Source organism: Entelurus aequoreus, linkage group LG09, assembly GCF_033978785.1.
Source record: "Entelurus aequoreus isolate RoL-2023_Sb linkage group LG09, RoL_Eaeq_v1.1, whole genome shotgun sequence".
NCBI lineage: Eukaryota > Metazoa > Chordata > Actinopteri > Syngnathiformes > Syngnathidae > Entelurus > Entelurus aequoreus.
Window position 1 is genome coordinate 12,150,797 of NC_084739.1, and position 23,159 is coordinate 12,173,955.

Genomic DNA, 23,159 nt, shown 5'->3' on the forward strand with positions numbered 1-23,159 from the left:
GAGTCAAGACAGGCAAGTCCCGAGTCAAGTCCAAAGTCAAGACTGGAAAGTCTCAAGTCAAGTCACAAGTCCTGCATTTTGAGTTTCGAGTCCTTTCAAGTCCTTTTAACCACAGACTAATATTTTTACACGGATTGTGTATGCTTTTAAACCGCTGTATTTATTTATTAAATCAAGTGCATTTGAAATAGCAGGAAAAAAAATAGTACTGACATTGCAATTCATAATAGCACTATTAACCAGTCATTTTAATAGTTTAAACAATTTTAAACATTTAACTCATTCCTTTACAGAATAAACACGTTTGCAAAAACAAGTGCAACTGTACTTATTTGTACAAAAGTGTTAACATTGTATTTCCATGGCATATTGCATTGTAACTAGTTCCACAGCAGTTTCTATTCTGTTCTTACCTTATCTCATTGATCTCATCTCATACTGTACGTGTGTTTATGTGTGCGTACATATGAAAAACATAACAAATACATGAACATAACAATGAACAGAGTTTTACTTTTTAGATGTCAGGGCCCTATGCAATATGTACACATATTCTTAATATAGTAAACATTTTAACTGACCTTTATTTGACTATGTTTGTCTTTTTGTAGGTGGCTAAAATACACGGTGCTGCTGACCGCCGTCTAACGTTATGTTACTGTGTGTGATACATTGACTAACGTAACGTTAAATGTAGGTACCTCATGCAACCCTGCTTAAAAAAATCACTTGATAAAAAGTATGAATAAGGTAGCAAACTGCAGTGGACGCAACAGATTGCTGTGTTTGAAATGATGTTATAACCATAGACATCTTATAAGTAGACGCAGTATTGGTTGCTGTGACGCGAGCATATTGCATCTTGAAGTGGTGATGAGGAGCCGGCGAGCAGCCTAAACTGACAGTTGACAGGTAGAAAACAAAGATGCCGGGCTGGTGTTCAGCGTTTTCCTGCTCAAATGAGCGGACTGTTGAAAATAGGAATCGGGGGATTACTTTTCACAAGTAAGATTTAACATTAATGTACTATTGGTTGTATTTTATGAAAATAACATTACCACATAGTTGAGAAGGAGCAAAGATCTTCAATATTTGTATGTGAAAATCACAAATAAATCTTCTGGGGGAGGATGACGACCCTACAGGGGTTTGGTTTACAAACTTTCAGCCCCACCTAAAACAAAATTCACCAGCCGCCACTGATTATGATGCATTCTCATTTTAGGCAAAATATAAGACAATACTTTCTTAACAGTATAATTGTAACCAGGAATAAGTCTTCAAGTAACAATATTCAAATACTAACATTGTTGGGTAAGACAGCATTTGGTTTTATTCTGAATCCAGTGAAACAGATTGGTGGTTTTAGCTGATATAAAGACTTTCAGGTGTTTATATATGTTTAAGTATTTGGCAGACGCTTTTATCCAAAGTGACATACATAAAAAATACATATATAACAATCACTGTAAACATGATAATTTAAGGGAAGAATGTAATACAAAGTATCAATACAAAGTGTCAAGACAGAATAAACTCTCTGCTGCTGCAGCAACAGAGATACGGTCTATAAGATATATAGATATCTAATGTATTCATACATTGTTTATGTAGGATATACGCATGTATATATAACGTAATTATATTGTTTCTTCAACTTAAAAAATAGCTGACCTTTTTTTCCCCCCTTCTCTGGGCTTATATTCCCGGTTTTGATCTCGGACGTCTGGTCACTTATAGCATATAAGAATATTATATTACTGTTAAGCAAACTATGAATAATAAAACATGTGTCCGTTATCATAGCTACACGTATGACAAAAAAGCGTGTGAAAATGAGTGGTATTCAGTGAGGTAAAATGAATTAAATGCGCTGACAGTTCATTGCTCCTGCCAAATGAATTGCACTGAGTGGAGCGGATCACCACTCCAAGATGGCGGCCCCGCGTCTCGTCTGCGCCAGTAAGCAGTAGCGCTCGATGCTGCGTACCCTTATAAGATGTCTATGGTTATGACGTTAGCAGTGAGTTTACAGCCTCACTGATTTAACTACACAGCAAATAAAAGTTACGTTACTTAGCCAATAAACGTTATCTTACATTCAAAACTTACCCTTCTTTGTGCAACTTCAAATGTCGAACGAAGTTGGAAGTTGTTGCGTCTCCGTCTGTAATATTCGAACTGCGTGATTTGCATACGGCAATTCCTTTTTTGTTGACCAAGTCGTAGTTTTTATACCCGAACGAAACCAACTTTGGTATAAATCTCTCTCACTGGCGCGTTGTTTGACAACTCTTGTTCATTGGTTGTCCTGCAATTTGATTGGCTGAATGCTGTGTGATGAAAACAATGTAGATCTAATTTGATTGGCTGTTGTACTGCGAGCACACACGCTGACACGCAGCACACACGCTGATAGACAGACACGTACAAAATGAAAGCTACGGAGCGCTCCCAAATAACTTTTTAAGCTTTAGGTTTTGGGGAAAGTAGCAAGTCATGTCAAGTCAAAAGGCTCAAGTCCAAGTGAAGTCACAAGTCATTGATGTTAAAGTCTAAGTCGAGTTGCAAGTCTCTTTACATTTTGTCAAGTCGAGTCTAAAGTCATCAAATTCATGACTCGAGTCTGACTCGAGTCCAAGTCATGTGACTCGAGTCCACACCTCTGCTAAATCAGGCTAGAATTAAGGTTTTAGAATGGCCTTCCCAAAGTCCTGACTTAAACGTGTGGACAATGCTGAAGAAACAAGTCCATGTCAGAACACCAACACATTTAGCTGAACTGCACCAATTTTGTCAAGAGGAGTGGTCAAAAATTCAAGCAGAAGCTTGTGGATGGCTACCAAAAGCGCCTTATTGCAGTGAAACTTGCCAAGGGACATGTAAGCAAATATTAACATTGCTGTATGTATACTTTTGACCCAGCAGATTTGGTCACATTTTTAGTAGACCCAATAATAAATTCATAAAAGAACCAAACCTAATGAATGTTTTTATGACAAACAAGTATGTGCTCCAATCACTCCAGAGTTGTAGAAATTATTGGAAACTCAAGACAGCCATGACATTATGTTCTTTACAAGTGTATGTAAACTTTTGACCACGACTGTAGCTGTTAATAATGATTTAGAACACATAGAAAAGAGAAATACATGTGTTCTTCTCCCACAGTTCCTTTTTAACCACTGTTATTTTTGTTTTTTGCTTGAATGCTTTTTACCGTCTTTGGGTATAGAAATACATTTTTAACTTTGCTTATAGAGACTTGCGAGGGAACCAGTTCACTTGTGACTGTAAGCTGAAGTGGCTGGTGGAGTGGATCTACAGCACCAATGCGACAGTGGATCAGATGTACTGCAAAGGCCCGTCGGCGCTGCAGGACAAGGGGATCAACAACCTAATGCCTCAGGCCTTCGACTGCATCACCACAGGTTGGGTAAAAAAAACCAACATGTTTTACAAAATCTGCCCAAATCAAGTTCATTTGTATGATTAACCTGCACAGATGTAGATAAAAAATATCAAAAATATATTTTCTGTATAAGCAGTAATGACACAAACAAACAAAGGCTCTTCATTGCCATCTAATCTCTTGTTATTGTCAGAGTACAGGCTGCGGATTGCCGAAACGGCTGATTGTCACAATGTGATTGAAAAAATAGTACGCCATGTAAATTTGTTTTACCCTTTAACCTTCTAGTTTAACTTGTGTTGTTGTGCCTCTCATAGAGTTTGCCTCCTACCAGTCCCTCAAGTTCGAATCCATATCCGTCGAGGCCTTTTCCTTCGGCGATGACCAGTTTGTGGTCTATGCTCAGCCCTTCATTGGCAAATGTAGCTTCATGGAGTGGGATCATGTGGAGATGGTCTTCAGGAACTTTGACGATATTGACAGTAAGTTAAAAAAAATTATAGCACACTCTGTTTATTTTTTTATTGTGGTTCTTGTTTGTTGTGGTGTCCTCTAACTCTAATAAACCCTAACTCTCTCTCTCATGTGGCTAAAAGGCTCTACTCACTAAAACAACATATTCCAAGTTGCTGCTCTGCACTTCTTAAGATCACATTTTGGGAGTACGCAATATACACACATACACACACACGCGCACACACACACACGCACACATATTCTTGTATTTGTTATCTTCTTGAGACCTCTGAAAAATGCCTACCTCTTTAGGACCACCCTTTCTAGATAAATAAAGATTTGTATTTGCAACATTAATAATATATACATACTATGCAAATATAAAAACGCTTATTGTGAAAAATGTGTTGGAATTTCACAAGAAAAAGGTCACAATTTCACAATAAAAACTTTTTGGCAGTATTATAATAAAAGTCGTAATTTTACTCAACACAAGTCAAAATTGTAATACTATAATAAAAGTTGGAATTTTACTCAATAACAGTCGCAATTTTACAAGAAAAAGCGTAACTTTTTGGCAATTTTATGAAAAGAGTCGTAATTTTACTCGTCAAAAGTCACAATTTTATAAGAAAACTGAAAAATGTTGGCAATATTATAATAATAATCAGAATTTAACTTGGCAAAATTGTGACAAAAGTATTAATTTTACTCAAAAAATGTCACTATTTTACAAGAACAACAAACAAAATTGGCAATATTGTGATAAAAGTCAGAATTTTACATGACAAATGTCGCATTTTGCATTAAAAAGTAATAATTTTACATTAAAAAAGTCAGAATTTTACGAGAAAATATTGCAATATTACAGAAACAGAAAGAATATGAGAAATTGTTCCCAATTTTATAAGACGAAAGTCGACACATTGTGGGAAAAAAACTGCTATTAGTAAAAAAATGTTTTTTTTTTGTTTTTTTTTGTAATTGGTATTTAATGTTCATTATTTACTTCAAGTTATTACAGTATGTGTCTATATACATATTTATTTTATTTTTTTAATTAATTTTGGCCAAAGGGGGCGTATTTCAATTTCTTACACACACTTTTTATTACATATGTCAGCCAGAGGGGGAGCACTTTTAAAAGCGACACAAAGTCAATTTGAAAAATCCCTCCTTTTTGGGACCACCCTCATGTTGATAGATTTCACCACCAAGGGTGCAAATGAGACATTCTCTATTAGATGCAATGATTTTCCTTATTGGACCATGATTTCGGTCTTAACTTGTACCTTCCATAACTCATATGGAAGGTACTTTTCCTTGTTTATGTCTCAAGAAGGGTGGAAATACAAGAACACACACACACACACACACACACACACACACACACACACACACACACACACACACACACACACACACACACACACACACACACACACACACACACACACACACACACACACACACACACACACACACACACACACACACACACACACATTTCTAAAAGATGATGTCAGTCCTGTTTGTCTTATCCACATGCGTCATTTAAACAAACTATTTGAGCCCGAGAGACAAATCAGTTCCTAATGTGCTAAAATAGAACATTTAGTCCTTGGAATAAAAGTTAAAGCTGAATGAACTTTTTCGTTAGAGTACAAGAATGTCCCCCAAATTCAAGTAGATGCACTCAGATCAGATCTGGGCTAAATACGGCTCGTTAAGCTTTCAATCCAGCCAGCCGAACGTTTCCAAAATATTTTTGTAACCCTTTAACATCAAAACTATAGACGCCAATATGATGTGCATATTGTAAATATAAATATTTACATATATCCATCCATCTTCTTACGCTTGTCTGAGGTTGTGTCGCGGGGGCAGCAGCCTAAGTAGAGAAGCCCAGACTTTCCTCTCCCCAGCCACTTAGTCCAGCTCCTCCTGGGGGATCCCGAGGCGTTCCCAGGCCAGCCAGCAAACATAGTCTCCCCAACATGTCCTGGGTCTTCCCCGTTGCCTCCTACCGGTCGGCCGTGCCCTTAATGGCGTTTGGGGGACATCCTGACCAGAAGCCGGAACTACCTCCTCCGGCTCCTCTCGTTGTGGAGGAGCAGCGGTTTTACTCTGAGCTCCTCTCGAATAACAGAGCTTCTCACCCTATCTCTAAGGGAGAGACAAGACTTTAAGGTACTTGAATTTCTTCACTTGGGGCAAGATTTTCTCCCCAACCCGGAGATGGCACTCCACCCTTTTCCAGGCGAGAACCATAGACTCGGAATTGGAGGTTCTGATTCTCATGCCAGTCACTTTACACTTGGCTGAAAACTGTTCCAGTGAGAGCTAAATATCCTGAACAGATGAAGCCATCAGGACCACATCATCTGCAAAAAGCAGAGACCTAATCCCCTCAACGCCCTGACTACGCCTAGAAATTCTGTCCATAAAAGTTATGAACAGAATTGGTGACAAAGGGCAGCCCTGGCGGAGTCCAACCTTCACTGGAACCAGGTCCAACTTACTGCAGACCAAGCTCTGACATCAATCATAGGGAGAGCAGACCGCCACAATCAGGCAATCCGATACCCCGTACTCTCTGAGCACTCCCCACAGGACTTCTATTGTCACAGTCGAATACCTTCTCTACGTCCACAAGGCACATGTAGACTGGTTGGGCAAATTGAAATACACCCTCCGGTTCACTTTCTTAAAGAGAGGAACCAACACCCTGATCTGACAATCCAGAGGCACCGCCCCCAAAGAAACTTCAGGCGGATTTCATCCACCCCGCCCTGCCACCGAGGAGCATTTTAACTCCCTCTGCAACCTCAGCCCCAGAAATGGGAGAGCCAACCACAGATTCCCCAGGACCTGCTTCCTCATAGAAAGACGTGTAGGTGGGATTGAGGTTTTTGAAGTATTCCCTCCACCGATCCAGAATATCCCGAGTCGAGGTCGGCAGCACACCATCCCCACCCTACACGGCGTTGACAGTACACTGCTTCCCCCTCCTAAAGCAGCGGATGGTGGTCCAGAATCGCTTCGAAGCCGCTCGTAAGTCGTTTTCCATGACTTCCCTTAACTACTCCCTTGTCTGAGTTTTTGAGCGCTGCTTGGTCTGTCGGTACCTGTCCGCTGCCTGGGAGGTCTCATGAGCCAAAAGGACCCAATAGGACTCCTTCTTCAGTTTGACGGCATCCTTCATTGCTGGTGTCCACCAGCGGGTTCTGGAATTACTGCCACAAAATGCACCAACCACCTTGCGGCCGCAGCTTCGATCGGTCGCCTCAACAATAAAGGTACGGAACATGGTCCATTCGGACTCAATGTCCAGCGCCAGGCTCGTGACACGTTCAAAGTTCTTCAAGAGGTGGGAATTGAAATTCTCTCTGACGGGAAACTCTACTAGACGTTCCCATCAGACCCTCACTATCCGTTTGGGCCTGCCAGGTCTGACCGGCGACCTCCCACATCACCAGAGCCAACTCACCCCGAGGTCAGATTCAGTTGAAAACTCTGCCCCTCTCTCACCCGAGTGTCTAAAACATGAGACCGCGAATCCCATGACACAACCACAAAGTCGCTCATCGAACTGCGATCTAGGGTGTCCTGGTGCCAAGTGCACATATGGACACTGTTATGTTTGAACATGGTGTTCGTTATGAATAATCTGTGACGAACACAAAAGTCCAACAACAAAACACCACTCGGGTTCAGATCCGGACAGCCGTTCCTTCCAATCTCGCCTCCCCAGGTTTCACTGTTGTTACCAATGTGAGCGCTGAAGTCCCCAAGCAAAACACGGGAATCACCTGAGGGAGCACTCCCAAGTACTCCCTTGAGGGAATCCAAAAATAGCGGGCAATCAGAGCTACTGTTTGGTGCGTAAGCGCAACAGTCAGGATCCGTCCCCCCACCTGGAGGCTGAGGGAAGCTCATCTACTGGGTTAAATGCCAACATACAGGTCTTTAGCCGGGGGGGAAACAAGAATTGCCACCCCAGCCCGTCACCTCTCCCTGCTTGCAACGCCAGAGTGGAAGAGAGTCCAGCCCCTCCATCAATGTGACCCCCGGGTCAAAATAAATGTCTAGGTCTGTCTTAGGTGATGGTTGACAAATAAAAACCTTGGAGATATGAGCGCTATTCAAGCTATTCATTTTTATTTATTGGTACAATCATGTTCACGAGTGAGGGAAGAGTGGATCGTCTTCAGTAATGTGGCCGCTGTATCGATCCGTTGTGGTGAAGGAGCTGAGCCGGAAGGCAAAGCTCTCAATTTACCGGTCGATCTACGTTCCCATCCTCACCTATGGTCATGAGCTTTGGGTTATGACCGAATGATCACGGGTACAAGCGGCCGAAATGAGTTTCCGCCGCCGGAGTTAGGGTGAGAAGCTCTGTCATCCGGGAGGAGCTCAAAGTAAAGCCACTGCTCCTCCACATCGAGAGGAGCCAGATGAGGTGGTTCGGGCATCTGGTCAGGATGCCACCCGAACGCCTCCCTAGAGAGGTGTTTAGGGCACGTCAGACCGGTAGGAGGCCACAGGGAAGACCCAGGACACGTTGGGAAGACTATGTCTCCCGGCTGGCGTGGGAACGCCTCGGGATTCCCTGGGAGGAGCTGGACAAAGTGGCTGGGGAGAGGGAAGTCTGGGCTTCTCTGCTTAGGCTGTTGCCCCCGCGACCCCACCTCGGAAGCGGAAGAAGATGGATGGATGGAATATTAATAGAGATGATACTTCTAATCAGCTTGTGCATACAAAGTTGCAATATTAACAAAAAGCACATTGTTTACATGCAGCTAATAATGTGAAGCACATTTACTTACGCTGTCTTGTATCCTTCCGACTCCTCCAATCAAGTAGTTCATCCATAATCGTCGCCAGCACCAGCTAAAAATAAAATAGTCCGTCAGTCTCATACTACAATTCTTTCTGTGCTTCTTAACTCCATAAATGGGTCGGCGTGGCTCGATTGATAGAGCAACCGTGCCAGCGATTTGAGGGTTCCAACTTCCAGGTTCGATTCCTCCTTCCGCCTGTGTGCTAGGGCAAGACACTTTACCTTTCTGCTTCTAGCGCCTCCCACACTGATTTAAATGTAGCTTAAATATGTAGATCACGGGTGTCAAACTCAAGGCCCGGGGGCCAGATCAGGCCCGCCACATCATTTTATTTGGGCCCTCGAAAGCCTGGAAATAATATTTGTCATTAAAATACTTTATTATTTTCTTACTAAATGTATTAGTTTTTTTCCCATTTTGACAGAAAAAATACATGTACTCAATTCAATCGCCTATTTTTTAAACATAAATATTATAATGTAACAAGTGTATGATCATACATTCAAACACTGTTTTTGTTCAACTAGAAATAAATACTTTTTATCCGCTTGACGTATGATTTCAAAGCAAGTTTTTCATCAAATTGTCAAACTTTATACATATAATTTCACAGCAACTTTATGAAATTGACGGTGGTTTTACAGCATTTTACTGTACATGAAAAAACAGTACCGCTCTTTTTTGATCATAAAATGCTGCCAACTGAGCTGCCAGTTTTTTACTGTAAAAAACGGTGGTACTGTTTTGCCATTCTCAATAGTACACTGTAAAATCTACAGTTGTTGTTTTTAACGGTAAAATCCGGCAGCTAAGTTGCCAGCATGTTACTGTAAAAATGCAGTTTTATATTTACAGTATAAAAAAACACTGTAAACTTTACAGTGAAATTGTATCAACTGAGCTGCCAGTTTTGGACCGTGAAAAACAGTGGTACTGTTTGTTTCCTTTTACATGCTGAAAAAAACACTGTAAACACTGTAAATTTTATGGTAAAATTTTTGCGACTGACCGGTCAGTTTTTGACTGTAAAATCGACAAAAAATCTTTTACATTGTACATTAAAAAAAAAAAAATCATTGAATGCATAGGCAATAGTGTAATAATATCATTCACTGTTAAAATTGGCCCATCCACTATGACAGGGGTGTCCAAAGTGCGGCCCGCAGGTAATTTTTTAACGGCCCGGCGGCACATTTTAAAAATACGATTAAAAAAATAAAAAACATAAAAAGTGGCATGAAAGAGCAAACAGGTGAAATGTAACAAAAACATGTTGCAACGTTTACTCTAATAACACAAAGCTGCCATGCAGGCTGTTTCTTTCTTTAAAAAATAATAATGAATCAAAATCAATGTTATTATGAATTATTGACCTATTCAAAGCTCCAATTACGTCACATTAAATATTCCACTTTGGAATATTTTTGGGGGAAAATATTTTGTGTCTGCCATATAAAAAACTAAGCTGTTTTGTTTAAAGAAGGGCCTAAAACGAACAAACAAAAAACATAAACAACAACAAAAGCTATAATTGACGGATAGATCTGAAGTTGATCTTGAGACTATTGTGTTAAAAGTACAAAAAAAGTATGATTTATTTTTTAATACTTTACTGAGCAGGACCCTTTTGGATCCCCAATAATTTTGGTGGGACTTCTTTTTTTTAAGTGTCTATTTAAGTTGCTCAAAAGTAATAATGAATTAATGTTGTTATGAGTTATGCTATGAACTCCAATTATTATATAATCTCAAATATTCCACTTTAAAATGTTACTGGGGGAAAATATTGCATATTTTGGGTTTTTTCCATAAAAAACTGGGTTTTCTTTGACAAAAAGAGCATACAACTTAAATCTTGAAAAAACACTTTATATTGACAGATAGACCTAATGTTGATCTGGAGATTTAGACCTTGAATAATAATAATAACACTAAATAATGACACATTTTTAATATTTTTTTACCTAAACCCTTTGGGGTCCCCAGGATCAAGCCTGAGTGGAGGCCTAAATGTATATTTTTTTATATATATTTTGTAATGGTTTTTAAAATAAACAATTTCAAAATGGCCCCCGCTTACTTTGATATTTCAGTGTGCGGCCCTCAGTGGAAAACGTTTGGACACCCCTGCTGACTATGCAAAGCGCTTTAATTGAGTCGCTGGAGAAAAGGCGCTATATAAATGTAATTCACTTCACATAAATATCATTAAACAAATGAACGTTATTCTTAAGTAGGTAGAAAACTAACATTATTCAACCGGTGGACATTTTTATTCGTGGCTGTGCCATTTTCTCGTCACTGGTTATGGTAACATTACGGTTGCTATGTAAAATATTAGTTTGTGTTTTTAAACATGATATACTTCATGACCACACTACCTTAATTACTTTCAAACATAATTGTCACTTATCTTGACTTGTTAGCAGGAGGGGAAACTCTTTTTTTCCACCGCGTCTGATTGAATATAAACATTTTGGCATCACGTTGATTTGTTATTCTTCTTCGACGCACGCCACCTGCTGTGTGCCAACGCCACCGAATTTAATGGAAGCAGTGCCACCTAGTGTCCAAAGTAGGAAGTACAACAACAACAGTTTAAAACGTTATAGAAACAGTTTTTTTGTTGTTGCTGGATTTAGATATTTAAATGTATTGTAACCTGTTCTGCCGTGAACCCGGTGTGACTATATCACGATATAAACCCGTCTGGAAAGCTGTTTGGTGGAACGTCTTTGACATACAGTATTGTGGGGAAATGAAAGGCGGTTCTCATGCTGCATTCAATGATACTGGGAAATTGAAAACACACATAGAGTTATGAAGTCTGACCTCAAATTAAACATAATAAAATAAATATGTATGTGTATGACATGTATGATTATTTGACTGTTGACCATTATAGAGGTTGTGGATAAGTGTTGTGGCGGTATTTTGACAATATGCATATGCATGTGCAAAAGTACAATATATTCAAGTTAAAGTTAAAGTACCACTGATATTCCCACACACACACTAAGTGTGGTGAAATTACCCTCTGCATTTAACCTATCCCCTTGTTCCACCCCCTGGGAGGTGAGGGGAGCAGTGAGCAGCAGCGGTGGCCGTGCTCGGGAATCATTTTGCTGATTTAAACCCCAATTCCAACCCTTGATGCTGAGTGCCAAGCAGGGAGGTAATGGGTCTTGTTGGTTATATATATTATATATAAATATTTATATTTATCTGTACAGTAATCTATCTATTTATATCTGCACCTTCTTTTGTAAATGCAAACACTCTGCACCTTCTTGCTCTTTTATCCTGCACTACCACGAGCTAATGCAACAAAATTCCGTTCTAATCTGTACTGTAAAGTTCAAATTTGAATGACATTAAAGGAAGTCTAAGTCCAAGTACTAATATAGGTCGACAATAACATTGTTTATAGTATAATATATACGTATATCTACGTATATTGTCGAGGTTTCTGTGGTTTATCCGTTACACAGTGCTCAATACCGGGGTAGAGCGGACTATACGTTAGGTCAGAAAAAAGACAGAGGCTATACCTACAAGCATGTTTCACAGGTTTCCCTGCTCGTCAGGGTATTTTATAAAATGCTTTCCAACTTTTCGGTTAAATAAAATCAACCTAATAGTTGGGTTATGAATCAACCAACATTGAGTTAGCATAACACAACTTTTGGGTTACATAAATTCAACCCAATAGTTGGGTTATGAATCAGGTTATGAACCTGCAAATCCCCTGACGAGCAGGGAAACCTGCGAAACAGGCTTGTAGGGATGATATAGCCTCTTGCGTTTGTTTCTGACCTAACGTATATCTACGTATATGTAGGCTTTTACATTGTTATGTAATGTCAGAACATTATGTTTGTAAAGGAATTCCGTCTTCGAGCAGCATTTCAGTGTACTTTTTCAAAATCCTAGGTAGGAAAATTCAATCTTCCCAGGTTCATGGAAGGTTGTTCTAGTATATAGTTGGGACAGGAGACAATAGTGTGTAACTCATTCAGTGGTCTTTATTGCATCTGATGGCCCGGACGTAAACACAACACACACTTCCTGCTAGCTGCTGGGACATACCATTCTGTTAGGGGTGCAACCCTTACTCGCCTATAACATCTCCCCTTTCTTAGATGAACCTTTCTAAGAACATAAACAACCCGAATATGTATCCCATATTAACACATTACTAAAATAAAACACATTACAGATTCCGTCCCCCTATTTTATTTTTTTTATTTTTTATTTTTTTATTTTTTTTTTTTTTTTCAAACGTGTGTCAACACAACAATAGTCCAGCCTCAGGCCCAAACCCCAGTCCATAATATCTATAAGTCCAACCTGACCGGCACTCTCACCAGCCTGCCACTGGCCATCCTCTGCTCCGTCACGGGCGTGGCGTTGCCCGCGGGCTGGTGCACACCACTCCGCCTGAGCGGCCTGGCCCCCTGCCCGTTTGTGTCACTGTCCTCCATATTGCCCGTCGTGCTGTCAGACGGATCGCTGTGTTGCTCCTCAGGCGGGCCGCTGCGCTGCATGCTTTGTTGCTCAGGGTGGCGTCCGATCGCCTCCCCCTCAGCTGGCCGCAGATCCACCCGATTCCGTCGATAGAACGTCCCCTCGACATCCACCAGGTATGATCTGGGGCCCGCCTGTTTCAGGCACACGCCCCTCCTCCACCTGCCCGTCCTGTCGCCAGGTAGTGGCTTCATCCTGATGTCTTGGCCGATACACAGCTCGGGCAAGTCTCTGGCCGACCTGTCATACCAGAACTTGGCTGTCTGGTGTTTCGCCCGCAGCTTCTCCGGGACCCCAGTGACTACGCTCGGCTCCAAGAGCGTGTCGGCGACCGGGAGCGGAGTTTTCAGCCTCCGAGACATCAGTCTTTGTGCTGGGCTGCTGAGCATGCCCTCCGTGGGCGTGTTTCTCCACTGTAAGATGGCTATCCATGGGTCATTGCCTGCGCTGGCTGCTTTCTTGCACAGATTCTTCACTATCTTTACTGCCGACTCAGCCTTTCCATTAGACTTTGGGTGCCTGGGTGAAGACATTACATGGCTAAAGTCCCATTCTTTTGCAAACCTCCTGAATGTCCCGCAGTCAAACTGAGAACCACAGTCTGTAATGACCCGGTCAGGCTGTCCGTGTCGTGCGAATTGGGCCTTGCACCTCAGGACTGTGGTCTCTGCTGACAAGTCTGGGAGCAGCTCTATCTCCCAGAAGTCTGAGTAATGGTCAACGATGATCAGAAAATCCTTGCCTGCTTGCCTGAATAGATCCATGCTGAGAATCTGCCATGGCCGCGTCGGGAGTGCATGTGACATCATTGTTTCTCGCTGTTGGTCATGTGAATATTCGTTACATGCTGAACACTGACTCACATAGTCCTTGACTTCACCTTGCATGTTCGGCCAGTACAGCGTGTCTCTGGCCTGTCTGTAACAGGCATCTCCTCCTACGTGGCTGGCGTGGATGCGTTTCAGCATCTCCGCGCGTAACGACTTTGGAATTATGACCCGCTGGCTTTTGAAGAGCACTCCATCTTGTGCGCTGATCTCGTCACGAATTGACCAGTACTCCCTGATCGCCAGAGGAGTATCCTCACGGAGATCTGGCCATCCCCTGAGCACTGCTGCCTTTAGCATCTGGAGGTTTTCATCCATCTCCGTGTGTTGTCTTATCTGCGCCAGGCGCTGTCTGGTGACATTCAGATAATCAGCCTGATTTATCTGTTCAGTGTCCTCCTGCGCCCTCTGCAGGCTACAAACTGCGTGTTTTGTGTAGCTCGTGTCCGTCCTCTGTAGTGGAGCCGTGGCTCTGCTCAACGTGTCACTGATGTGCATGTCTGGGCCCGGCTTGTACACTACCTTGAGGGTGTAGTTCTGAAGTGTGAGCAGCATGCTTTGGAGCCTCTTGGGTGCCGTGAGGAGAGGCTTGTTGAAAATCGAGATGAGTGGCTTGTGGTCCGTTTCTGTTGTGATCTCTCCACGCCCATACAGGTAATAGTGGAATCGCTGGCACGCAAACACGATGCTCAGACACTCCTTTTCGATTTGTGCATAGTTCTGTTCTGTCTGAGTTAGCGCCCGTGATGCAAACCCGACTGGCTGGCCCTCCTGCATCAGACAGCATCCAAGCCCCTTCTGGCTCGCATCACTCTGGATGGTGACTGGCTTGGTCACGTCGTAGTATCTCAGGAGCGGGGCTGCCGTGACCAGCCGCTTGACCTCCTTGACTGCAGCCTCGTGTTTAGGCAGCCAATGCCACGGGACGTCTTTGTCCAGCAGCCTCCGCAGTGGCTCACAGATGTCGGAGAGTCGTGGCATGAACTTTGCGAGATAGGTGACAAACCCTATGAACCGCTGGACTGCTTTGGCGTCGGTGGGGTGTGGCATGTCCTGGACTGCCCTGATCTTTTCTGGGTCTGCCTTGAGCCCCTCTGCTGACAGAATATGCCCATGAAACTTGACCTCTCTAAGCCTGAACTGCAGCTTCTTTAGACTCAATCTTAGCTTAACTTCTCTGCACCTCTCCATGAGCGCTATCAGTTTTGTGTCATGGTCCTGTATGGCCTCCTCATCTGTCTCCCCACACCCTACCACCAGTATGTCATCTGCGATTGGCTCTACACCAGCAAGCCCTGCCAGCAGCTCATGCTGCTTCCGCTGGTATACCTCTGGCGCTACTGACACACCAAACGGTAGCTTTAACCAGCGCTTCCTGCCCCACGGTGTCCAGAACGTAGTCATGTAACTACTGTCCTCATCTAGCCTACACTGTAAAAAGGCATCACGTGCGTCTACAAGGGTGAATATGCGCGCTTTAGGCAGCTTGTATAGCACATCCTCTAAGGTCGGCATTAGGTAATGTGACCTCTTCAGAGCTTGATTTAGAAACTTGGGGTCTATGCAGATCCTCACCTTGTCTGGCTGTCTGACTATCACCATGTTGCTAATCCACTCACTTGGCTCTGACACTGAGGCTAGGTGCCCATCTCGCTCATATTTATCTAGCTGAGCCTTGACTGCCTCTCTGAGTGCCACTGGCACATTGCGTGGGGGAGCCTGCACCGGGGCTATATCTTTGTCTAGCTCAAAATGAACCTCCCCTGGGACGGATTCGACTGGACTGTTAAAAACATCATCATATGTCATAACAAGGTGCTGCCTAGTTAGTGGCTCTGACCTGCTCTGCCCCACCATAAGCAGCTCCTGAGGGATGGTGAAGCGCATTAGGCCTAGCCGCTCACTGGTTTCGCCCGACAGCAGGGGTCTCTGCTTGCTTCTCACTATCTCGAACTCAAGCTTGTGTGTTTTGCCCCTCACTACACACTCTGTCCTGAATATCCCTATGGATTGCATCGTTTCGCCTGAATACAGTACCAATCTGGTCTGGCTCGGCCCTAACTCCACACCAGGCGCCAGTCTTCTCTTGTCTTGTATACTCATCACATTACAGGTCGCCCCTGAATCTAGCTGGCACCTCTGAGACCCACCATTCACTCTTATGTTAGCAAACCATTTCCTCCCACCGCCCTGGACTGCACCTATGCTCTCTGTTGTGTAGATGTGGGCCTCTGTGCTGTCCCTGACCATATCCTCCTGGACCTCAGCCTCTGCTATGTTCAATTGTCGGGCTTGTCTCCCCTTCAGGCACACCTTAGCGAAATGATTTGCTGTTCCGCAATTGCGGCAGTTCTTCCCATATGCTGGGCAAAGTTCACGTCCGCGCTTGTGCATGTTGCCACAATATCTACATGCAGCACCCTCACTCTGTGCCTGATTCTGAAACTTGCTAAAGTGTTCCTGCTTAGATGTTGGTCGCGGCCGCCGGCCATCTGTCGCATGCACTGCCTCCAGCGGCCTGTCCTGTGCCATCGTCTTCAACCTGATATCCGTCATTTCAGCAGCTCTGCATATTTCGATGGCTGATGTCAGCGTGAGATCCTTCTCTCTGAGCATGCGACGCCGCACACCCTCATCACTGACACCCAACACCACTCTGTCTCTTATAAGTTCCTCTCCGAGTTGGCCATACTCACAGGAAGCAGCTTTTTCCCTCAGCCTCGTTACAAACGCATCAATGGGCTCCCCTTCATCTTGCTTGCAGTTGCCGAAAACGTATCTCTCGAATATTACATTTCTGGCTGGCTTGAAATACGCACCGAGACTCTCGAGGATGACGTCCACGTCCTTCTGCTGGTCCGCCGTGAGTCCCAGGTTATGCTTGTATATGTGGCGGCATTCAGCGCCCATCACTCGTCGCAGGGTTGCTGCCTGCACTTCCTTTGATTTTTCTTTTAGTCCTGATGCCAGAATATAATCCTCAAATTCGGCTCTAAAATTGTCCCAATTACTTGTGATATCGCCACTCAGCTTCATTTCCTCCGGTGGTGGTATGCTGGAAGCCATGGTGAAGCTATCGCTGTTAGCCTAGCTTGTTGCTAACGGCTAAATCTCCCGTCTTCGCCTCCACTGCTCCTTCTTTTTTTTTTTTTTTTTTTTTTTACTTTCGTGTGTGCCGTCAGTGCAGCACGACAACACACAACCCTCAAACTTTGGGTCTAGCCACTTCTGACGCCATGTTCTAGTATATAGTTGGGACAGGAGACAATAGTGTGTAACTCATTCAGTGGTCTTTATTGCATCTGATGGCCCGGACGTAAACACAACACACACTTCCTGCTAGCTGCTGGGACATACCATTCTGTTAGGGGTGCAACCCTTACTCGCCTATAACAAAGGTTCATGTTATGGAATTTGTCGGCCATGTTTTTTGTTTACTTTTGACTCGGACAATTAGAGGTTGGAAAAAAAGGATATTTCACGGTAGTTATATCACCTTTTTTTTCTCCGAAATATGCACATTTAAAAAAGGAAAATAACTTATAGTAATAATAATACATGTTATTTATAAGCACGCAATATAAAAAAAAGAGTAAGATAAAAGTCGAGTAAAATAGTGAGGGAGGTTGGTTTGGAGTGTAGAAGAGAGTTTATTTCTTTATTAGTTATTATTTATTATTATTATCATTATTACTATTATTATTTATTATTATTATTATTATTTATTATTTATTGTTAGATCCACTATGTACTGGACTTTCACACTATTATGTTAGATCCACTATGGACTGGACTCTCACACTATTATGTTAGATCCACTATGGACTGGACGTTCACACTATTATGTTAGATCCACTATAGACTGGACTCTCACACAATTATGTTAGATCCACTATGGACTGGACTCTCAAACTATTATGTTAGATCCACTATGGACTGGACTCTCACAATATTTTGCTAGATCCACTATGGACTGGACTCTCACACTATTATGTTAGATCCACTATGGACTGGACTCTCACACTATTATGTTAGATCCACTATGGACTGGACTCTCACACTATTATGTTAGATCCACTATGGACTGGACTCTGTCACTATTATGTTAGATCCACTATGGACTGGACTCTCACTATATTATGTTAGATCCACTATGGACTGGACTCTCACTATTATGTTAGATCCACTATGGACTGAACTCTCACACTATTATGTTAGATCCACTATGGACTGGACTCCCACAATATTATGTTAGATCCACTATGGACTGGACTCTCACACTATTATGTTAGATCCACTATGGACTGGACTCTCACACTATTATGTTAGATTCACTATGGACTGGACTCTCACAATATTATGTTAGATCCACTATGGACTGGACTCTCACACTATTATGTTAGATCCACTATGGACTGGACTCTCACACTATTATGTTAGATCCACTATGGACTGGACTCTCACACTATTATGTTAGATCCACTATGGACTGGACTCACATAATATTATGTTAGATCCACTATGGGCTGGACTCTCACACTATTATGTTAGATCCACTAAGGACTGGACTCTCACACTATTATGTTAGATCCACTATGGACTGGACCCTCACACTATTATGTTAGATCCACTATGGACTGGACTCTCACACTATTATGTTAGATCCACTATGGACTGGACTCACACTATTATGTTAGATCCACTATGGACTGAACTCTCACACTATTATGTTAGATCCAATATGGACTGGACTCTCACAATATTATGTTATATCCACTATGGACTGGACTCTCTCACTATTATGTTAGATCCACTATGGACTGGACTCTCACAATATTATGTTATATCCACTATGGACTGGACTCTCTCACTATTATGTTAGATCCACTATGGACTGGACTCTCTCACTATTATGTTAGATCCACTATGGACTGGACTCTCACACTATTATGTTAGATCCACTATGGACTGGACTCTCACACTATTATGTTAGATCCACTATGGACTGGACTCTCACAATATTATGTTAGATCCACTATGGACTGGACTCTCACAATATTATGTTAGATCCACTATGGGCTGTACTCTCACACTATTATGTTAGATCCACTATGGACTGGACTCTCACAATATTATGTTAGATCCACTATGGGCTGTACTCTCACTATATTATGTTAGATCCACTATGGACTGGACTCTCACTATTATGTTAGATCCACTATGGACTGGACTCTCACACTATTATGTTAGATCCACTATGGGCTGGACTCTCACACTATTATGTTAGATCCACTATGGACTGGACTCTCACTATTATGTTAGATCCACTATGGACTGGACTCTCACACTATTATGTTATATCCACTATGGACTGGACTCTCACACTATTATGTTATATCCACTATGGACTGGACTCTCACTATATTATGTTAGATCCACTATGGACTGGGCTCTCACAATATTATGTTATATCCACTATGGACTGGACGTTCACACTATTATGTTAGATCCACTATGGACTGGACTCTCACACTATTATGTTAGATCCACTATGGACTGGACTCTCACAATATTATGTTATATCCACTATGGACTGGACGTTCACACTATTATGTTAGATCTACTATGGACTGGACTCTCACACTATTATGTTAGATCCACTATGGACTGGACTCTCACTATATTATGTTATATCCACTATGGACTGGACTCTCACACTATTATGTTAGATCCACTATGGACTGGACTCTCACTATATTATGTTAGATCCACTATGGACTGGGCTCTCACAATATTATGTTATATCCACTATGGACTGGACGTTCACACTATTATGTTAGATCCACTATGGACTGGACTCTCACACTATTATGTTAGATCCACTATGGACTGGACTCTCACAATATTATGTTATATCCACTATGGACTGGACGTTCACACTATTATGTTAGATCCACTATGGACTGGACTCTCACAATATTATGTTATATCCACTATGGACTGGACGTTCACACTATTATGTTAGATCCACTATGGACTGGACTCTCACACTATTATGTTAGATCCACTATGGACTGGACTCTCACACTATTATGTTAGATCCACTATGGACTGGACTCTCTCACTATTATGTTAGATCCACTATGGACTGGACTCTCACACTATTATGTTAGATCCACTATGGACTGGACTCTCACAATATTATGTTAGATCCACTATGGACTGGACTCTCTCACTATTATGTTAGATCCACTATGGACTGGACTCTCTCACTATTATGCTAGATCCACTATGGACTGGACTTTCACACTATTATGTTAGATCCACTATGGACTGGACTCTCTCACTATTATGTTAGATCCACTATGGACTGGACTCTCACAATATTATGTTATATCCACTATGGACTGGACTCTCACACTATTATGTTAGATCCACTATGGACTGGACTCTCACACTATTATGTTAGATCCACTATGGACTGGACTCTCTCACTATTATGTTAGATCCACTATGGACTGGACTCTCTCACTATTATGTTAGATCCACTATGGACTGGACTCTCACACTATTATGTTAGATCCACTATGGACTGGACTCTCTCACTATTATGTTAGATCCACTATGGACTGGACTCTCTCACTATTATGCTAGATCCACTCGACGTCCATTGCATCTGGGTGAGGGTTAATTTATTTAACCCACTAGTTGAGTTAAGCTAACTCAATGTTGGTTGATTCATAACCCAACTATTGGGTTGAATTTATTTACATCTGCGGTCCCCTCCAAGGTTTCTCATTGTCATCCCATTAGGTTGAGTTTTTCCTTGCCCTGATGTGGGATCTGAGCCGAGGATGTCGTTGTGGCTTGTGCAGCCCTTTGAGACACTCGTGATTTAGGGCTATATGAGTAAACATTGATTAGTTGATTGATTGTGGTCTTCTGCAGGCACTTCCACGGTGATCTGCAAGCCTCTGGTGATCGACAACCAGCTCTTCATCATCGTGGCCCAGCTGTTCGGCGGCTCCCACATCTACAAGCGCGACACGTCGGCCAACAAGTTCATCAAGCTCCAGGGCATCGACATCCTGAAGATCCGCAAGCCCAACGACGTGGAGACCTTCCGCATCGACGGCGAGTCCTTCTTCGTGGTGGCCGACAGCTCCAAGGCGGGCTCCACCACCATCTACAAGTGGAACGGCAACGGCTTCTACTCGCACCAGTCGCTCCACCCCTGGTACCGCGACACGGACGTGGAGTACGTGGACATCTCGTCCAAGCCTCACCTCATCCTGTCCAGCAGCTCCCAGAGGCCCGTCATCTACCAGTGGAACAAGGGCAGCAAGCTCTTCGAGAGACGCACCGACATCCCGGAGATGGAGGACGTCTACGCCGTCAAGCACTTCCTGGTCAAGGCGGAGCTCTTCATCTGCCTGACGCGCTTCATCGGCGACTCCAAGGTGATGCGCTGGGACGGCGCCCTCTTCCGGGAGCTGCAGACCGTGCCCTCGCGCGGCTCCATGGTCTTCCAGCCCTTCACGGTGGGCAGCTGGCAGTACGCCATCCTGGGCAGCGACTACTCCTTCACGCAGGTGTACCGCTGGGACGCCAAGAAGGGCCAGTTCGCGCACTTCCAGGAGCTCAACATCCAGGCGCCGCGGGCCTTCACGCCCGTCTCCATCGACAACCGCCAGTTCCTGCTGGCGTCCAGCTTCAAGGGGAAAACGCAGATCTACGAGCACCTGGTCATCGACCTCAGCGACTGAGCGGCGCACTCGCGTGGTCTCCTTTAACCAAGTGCATTTCAAACACATTTTACGGCGACGGGGTGAGGTCAGGGTTCTTCATCCATGCATGCCTGCCTTTATGGACCTGGAAGATGAACACTTAGGATGACATCATGCCTTGGGTGACCCCTTATTGAGTTAAAAAACACAACTCTCATGTGTCCCAATACTTTTGTCCTTGGTGTGCAATGCAATTGAGTTGAGCCTCGAAAATCGAATCCGCGTGTCCCGATACTTTAGAACGGCATTCTGGGAAAATATGCCTCAGTCAGCAACTTCAAGAAACGAAAAAGGTGACAATAACCCTACACACTAAAAAATGTTGGGTTAAAAAATAACCCAATTTTAACCCAACTTCTGGTTCAGAAAAGGACGAACCCCTTATTTGAGTTATTTTAACTCAACATTTTGGGTTAATTTTTCCAACCCAACTTTTGCGTTGAATTATTTAACCAAAAGGTTTAGTTATGATAACTTAATGTTGGGTTATTCCCAACCCAACTATTGGGTTGAATTATTTAAACCACAAGTTGAGTTATGCTAACTCAATGTTGGTTGATTCATAACCCAACTATTGGGTTGCATTTATTTAACCCAAAAGCTGAGTTATGCTAAGTCAGTGTTATTTGAGTCATAACCCAACTATTGGGTTGAATTTATTTAACCCAAAAGTTGAGTTAAGCTAACTCAATGTTGGTTGATTCATAACCCAACTATTGGGTTGCATTTATTTAACCCAAAAGCTGAGTTATGCTAAGTCAGTGTTATTTGAGTCATAACCCAACTATTGGGTTGAATTTATTTAACCCAAAAGTTGAGTTAAGCTAACTCAATGTTGGTTGATTCATAACCCAACTATTGGGTTGAATTATTTAAACCACAAGTTGAGTTATGCTAACTCAGTGTTGGTTGATTCATAACCCAACAGTTGGGTTGAATTATTTAACCCCAAAAGTTGAGTTATGCTAACTCAACGTTGGTTGATTTTTAACCCAACTATTGGGTTGAATTATTTAACCCCAGAAGTTGAGTTATGCTAACTCAATGTTGGTTGATTCATAACCCAACAATTGGGTTGAATTATTTAACCCCAAAAGTTGAGTTATGCTAACTCAATGTTGGTTGATTCATAACTCAATTATTGGGTTGAAATTATTTAACCCAAAAAGTTAAGTTATTCTAACTCAATGTTGGTTGTTTCATAACCCAACTATTGGGTTGAATCTATTTAACCCAAACATTGAGTTATGCTAAGTCAATGTTGGTTGATTCATAACCCAACTATTGGGTTGAATTATTTAACCCC

The 23,159-nt window shown here is 42.7% G+C and overlaps 1 protein-coding gene and 1 long non-coding RNA gene across 2 annotated transcripts in view; one reads left to right on the forward strand and one right to left on the reverse strand.

Annotated features, from left to right (window-relative positions):
* The window catches only part of LOC133657123 (uncharacterized), a 72,350-nt gene extending 61,145 nt beyond the window's left edge, over positions 1 to 11,205 (reverse strand). The window contains exon 1 of the long non-coding RNA XR_009827231.1: positions 8,698 to 11,205. This is a non-coding gene — a long non-coding RNA (uncharacterized LOC133657123). The remainder of the gene's footprint in view (positions 1 to 8,697) is intronic.
* LOC133657120 (leucine-rich glioma-inactivated protein 1-like) overlaps positions 1 to 22,695 on the forward strand; it is a 36,406-nt gene extending 13,711 nt beyond the window's left edge. The window contains exons 6-8 of the mRNA XM_062058067.1: positions 3,262 to 3,431; positions 3,730 to 3,894; positions 21,015 to 22,695. Of these exons, the coding sequence (XP_061914051.1) occupies positions 3,262 to 3,431; positions 3,730 to 3,894; positions 21,015 to 21,832 (1,153 nt within the window). The 3' untranslated portion in view covers positions 21,833 to 22,695. The remainder of the gene's footprint in view (positions 1 to 3,261; positions 3,432 to 3,729; positions 3,895 to 21,014) is intronic.
* The last annotated feature ends 464 nt before the right edge of the window (positions 22,696 to 23,159 follow it).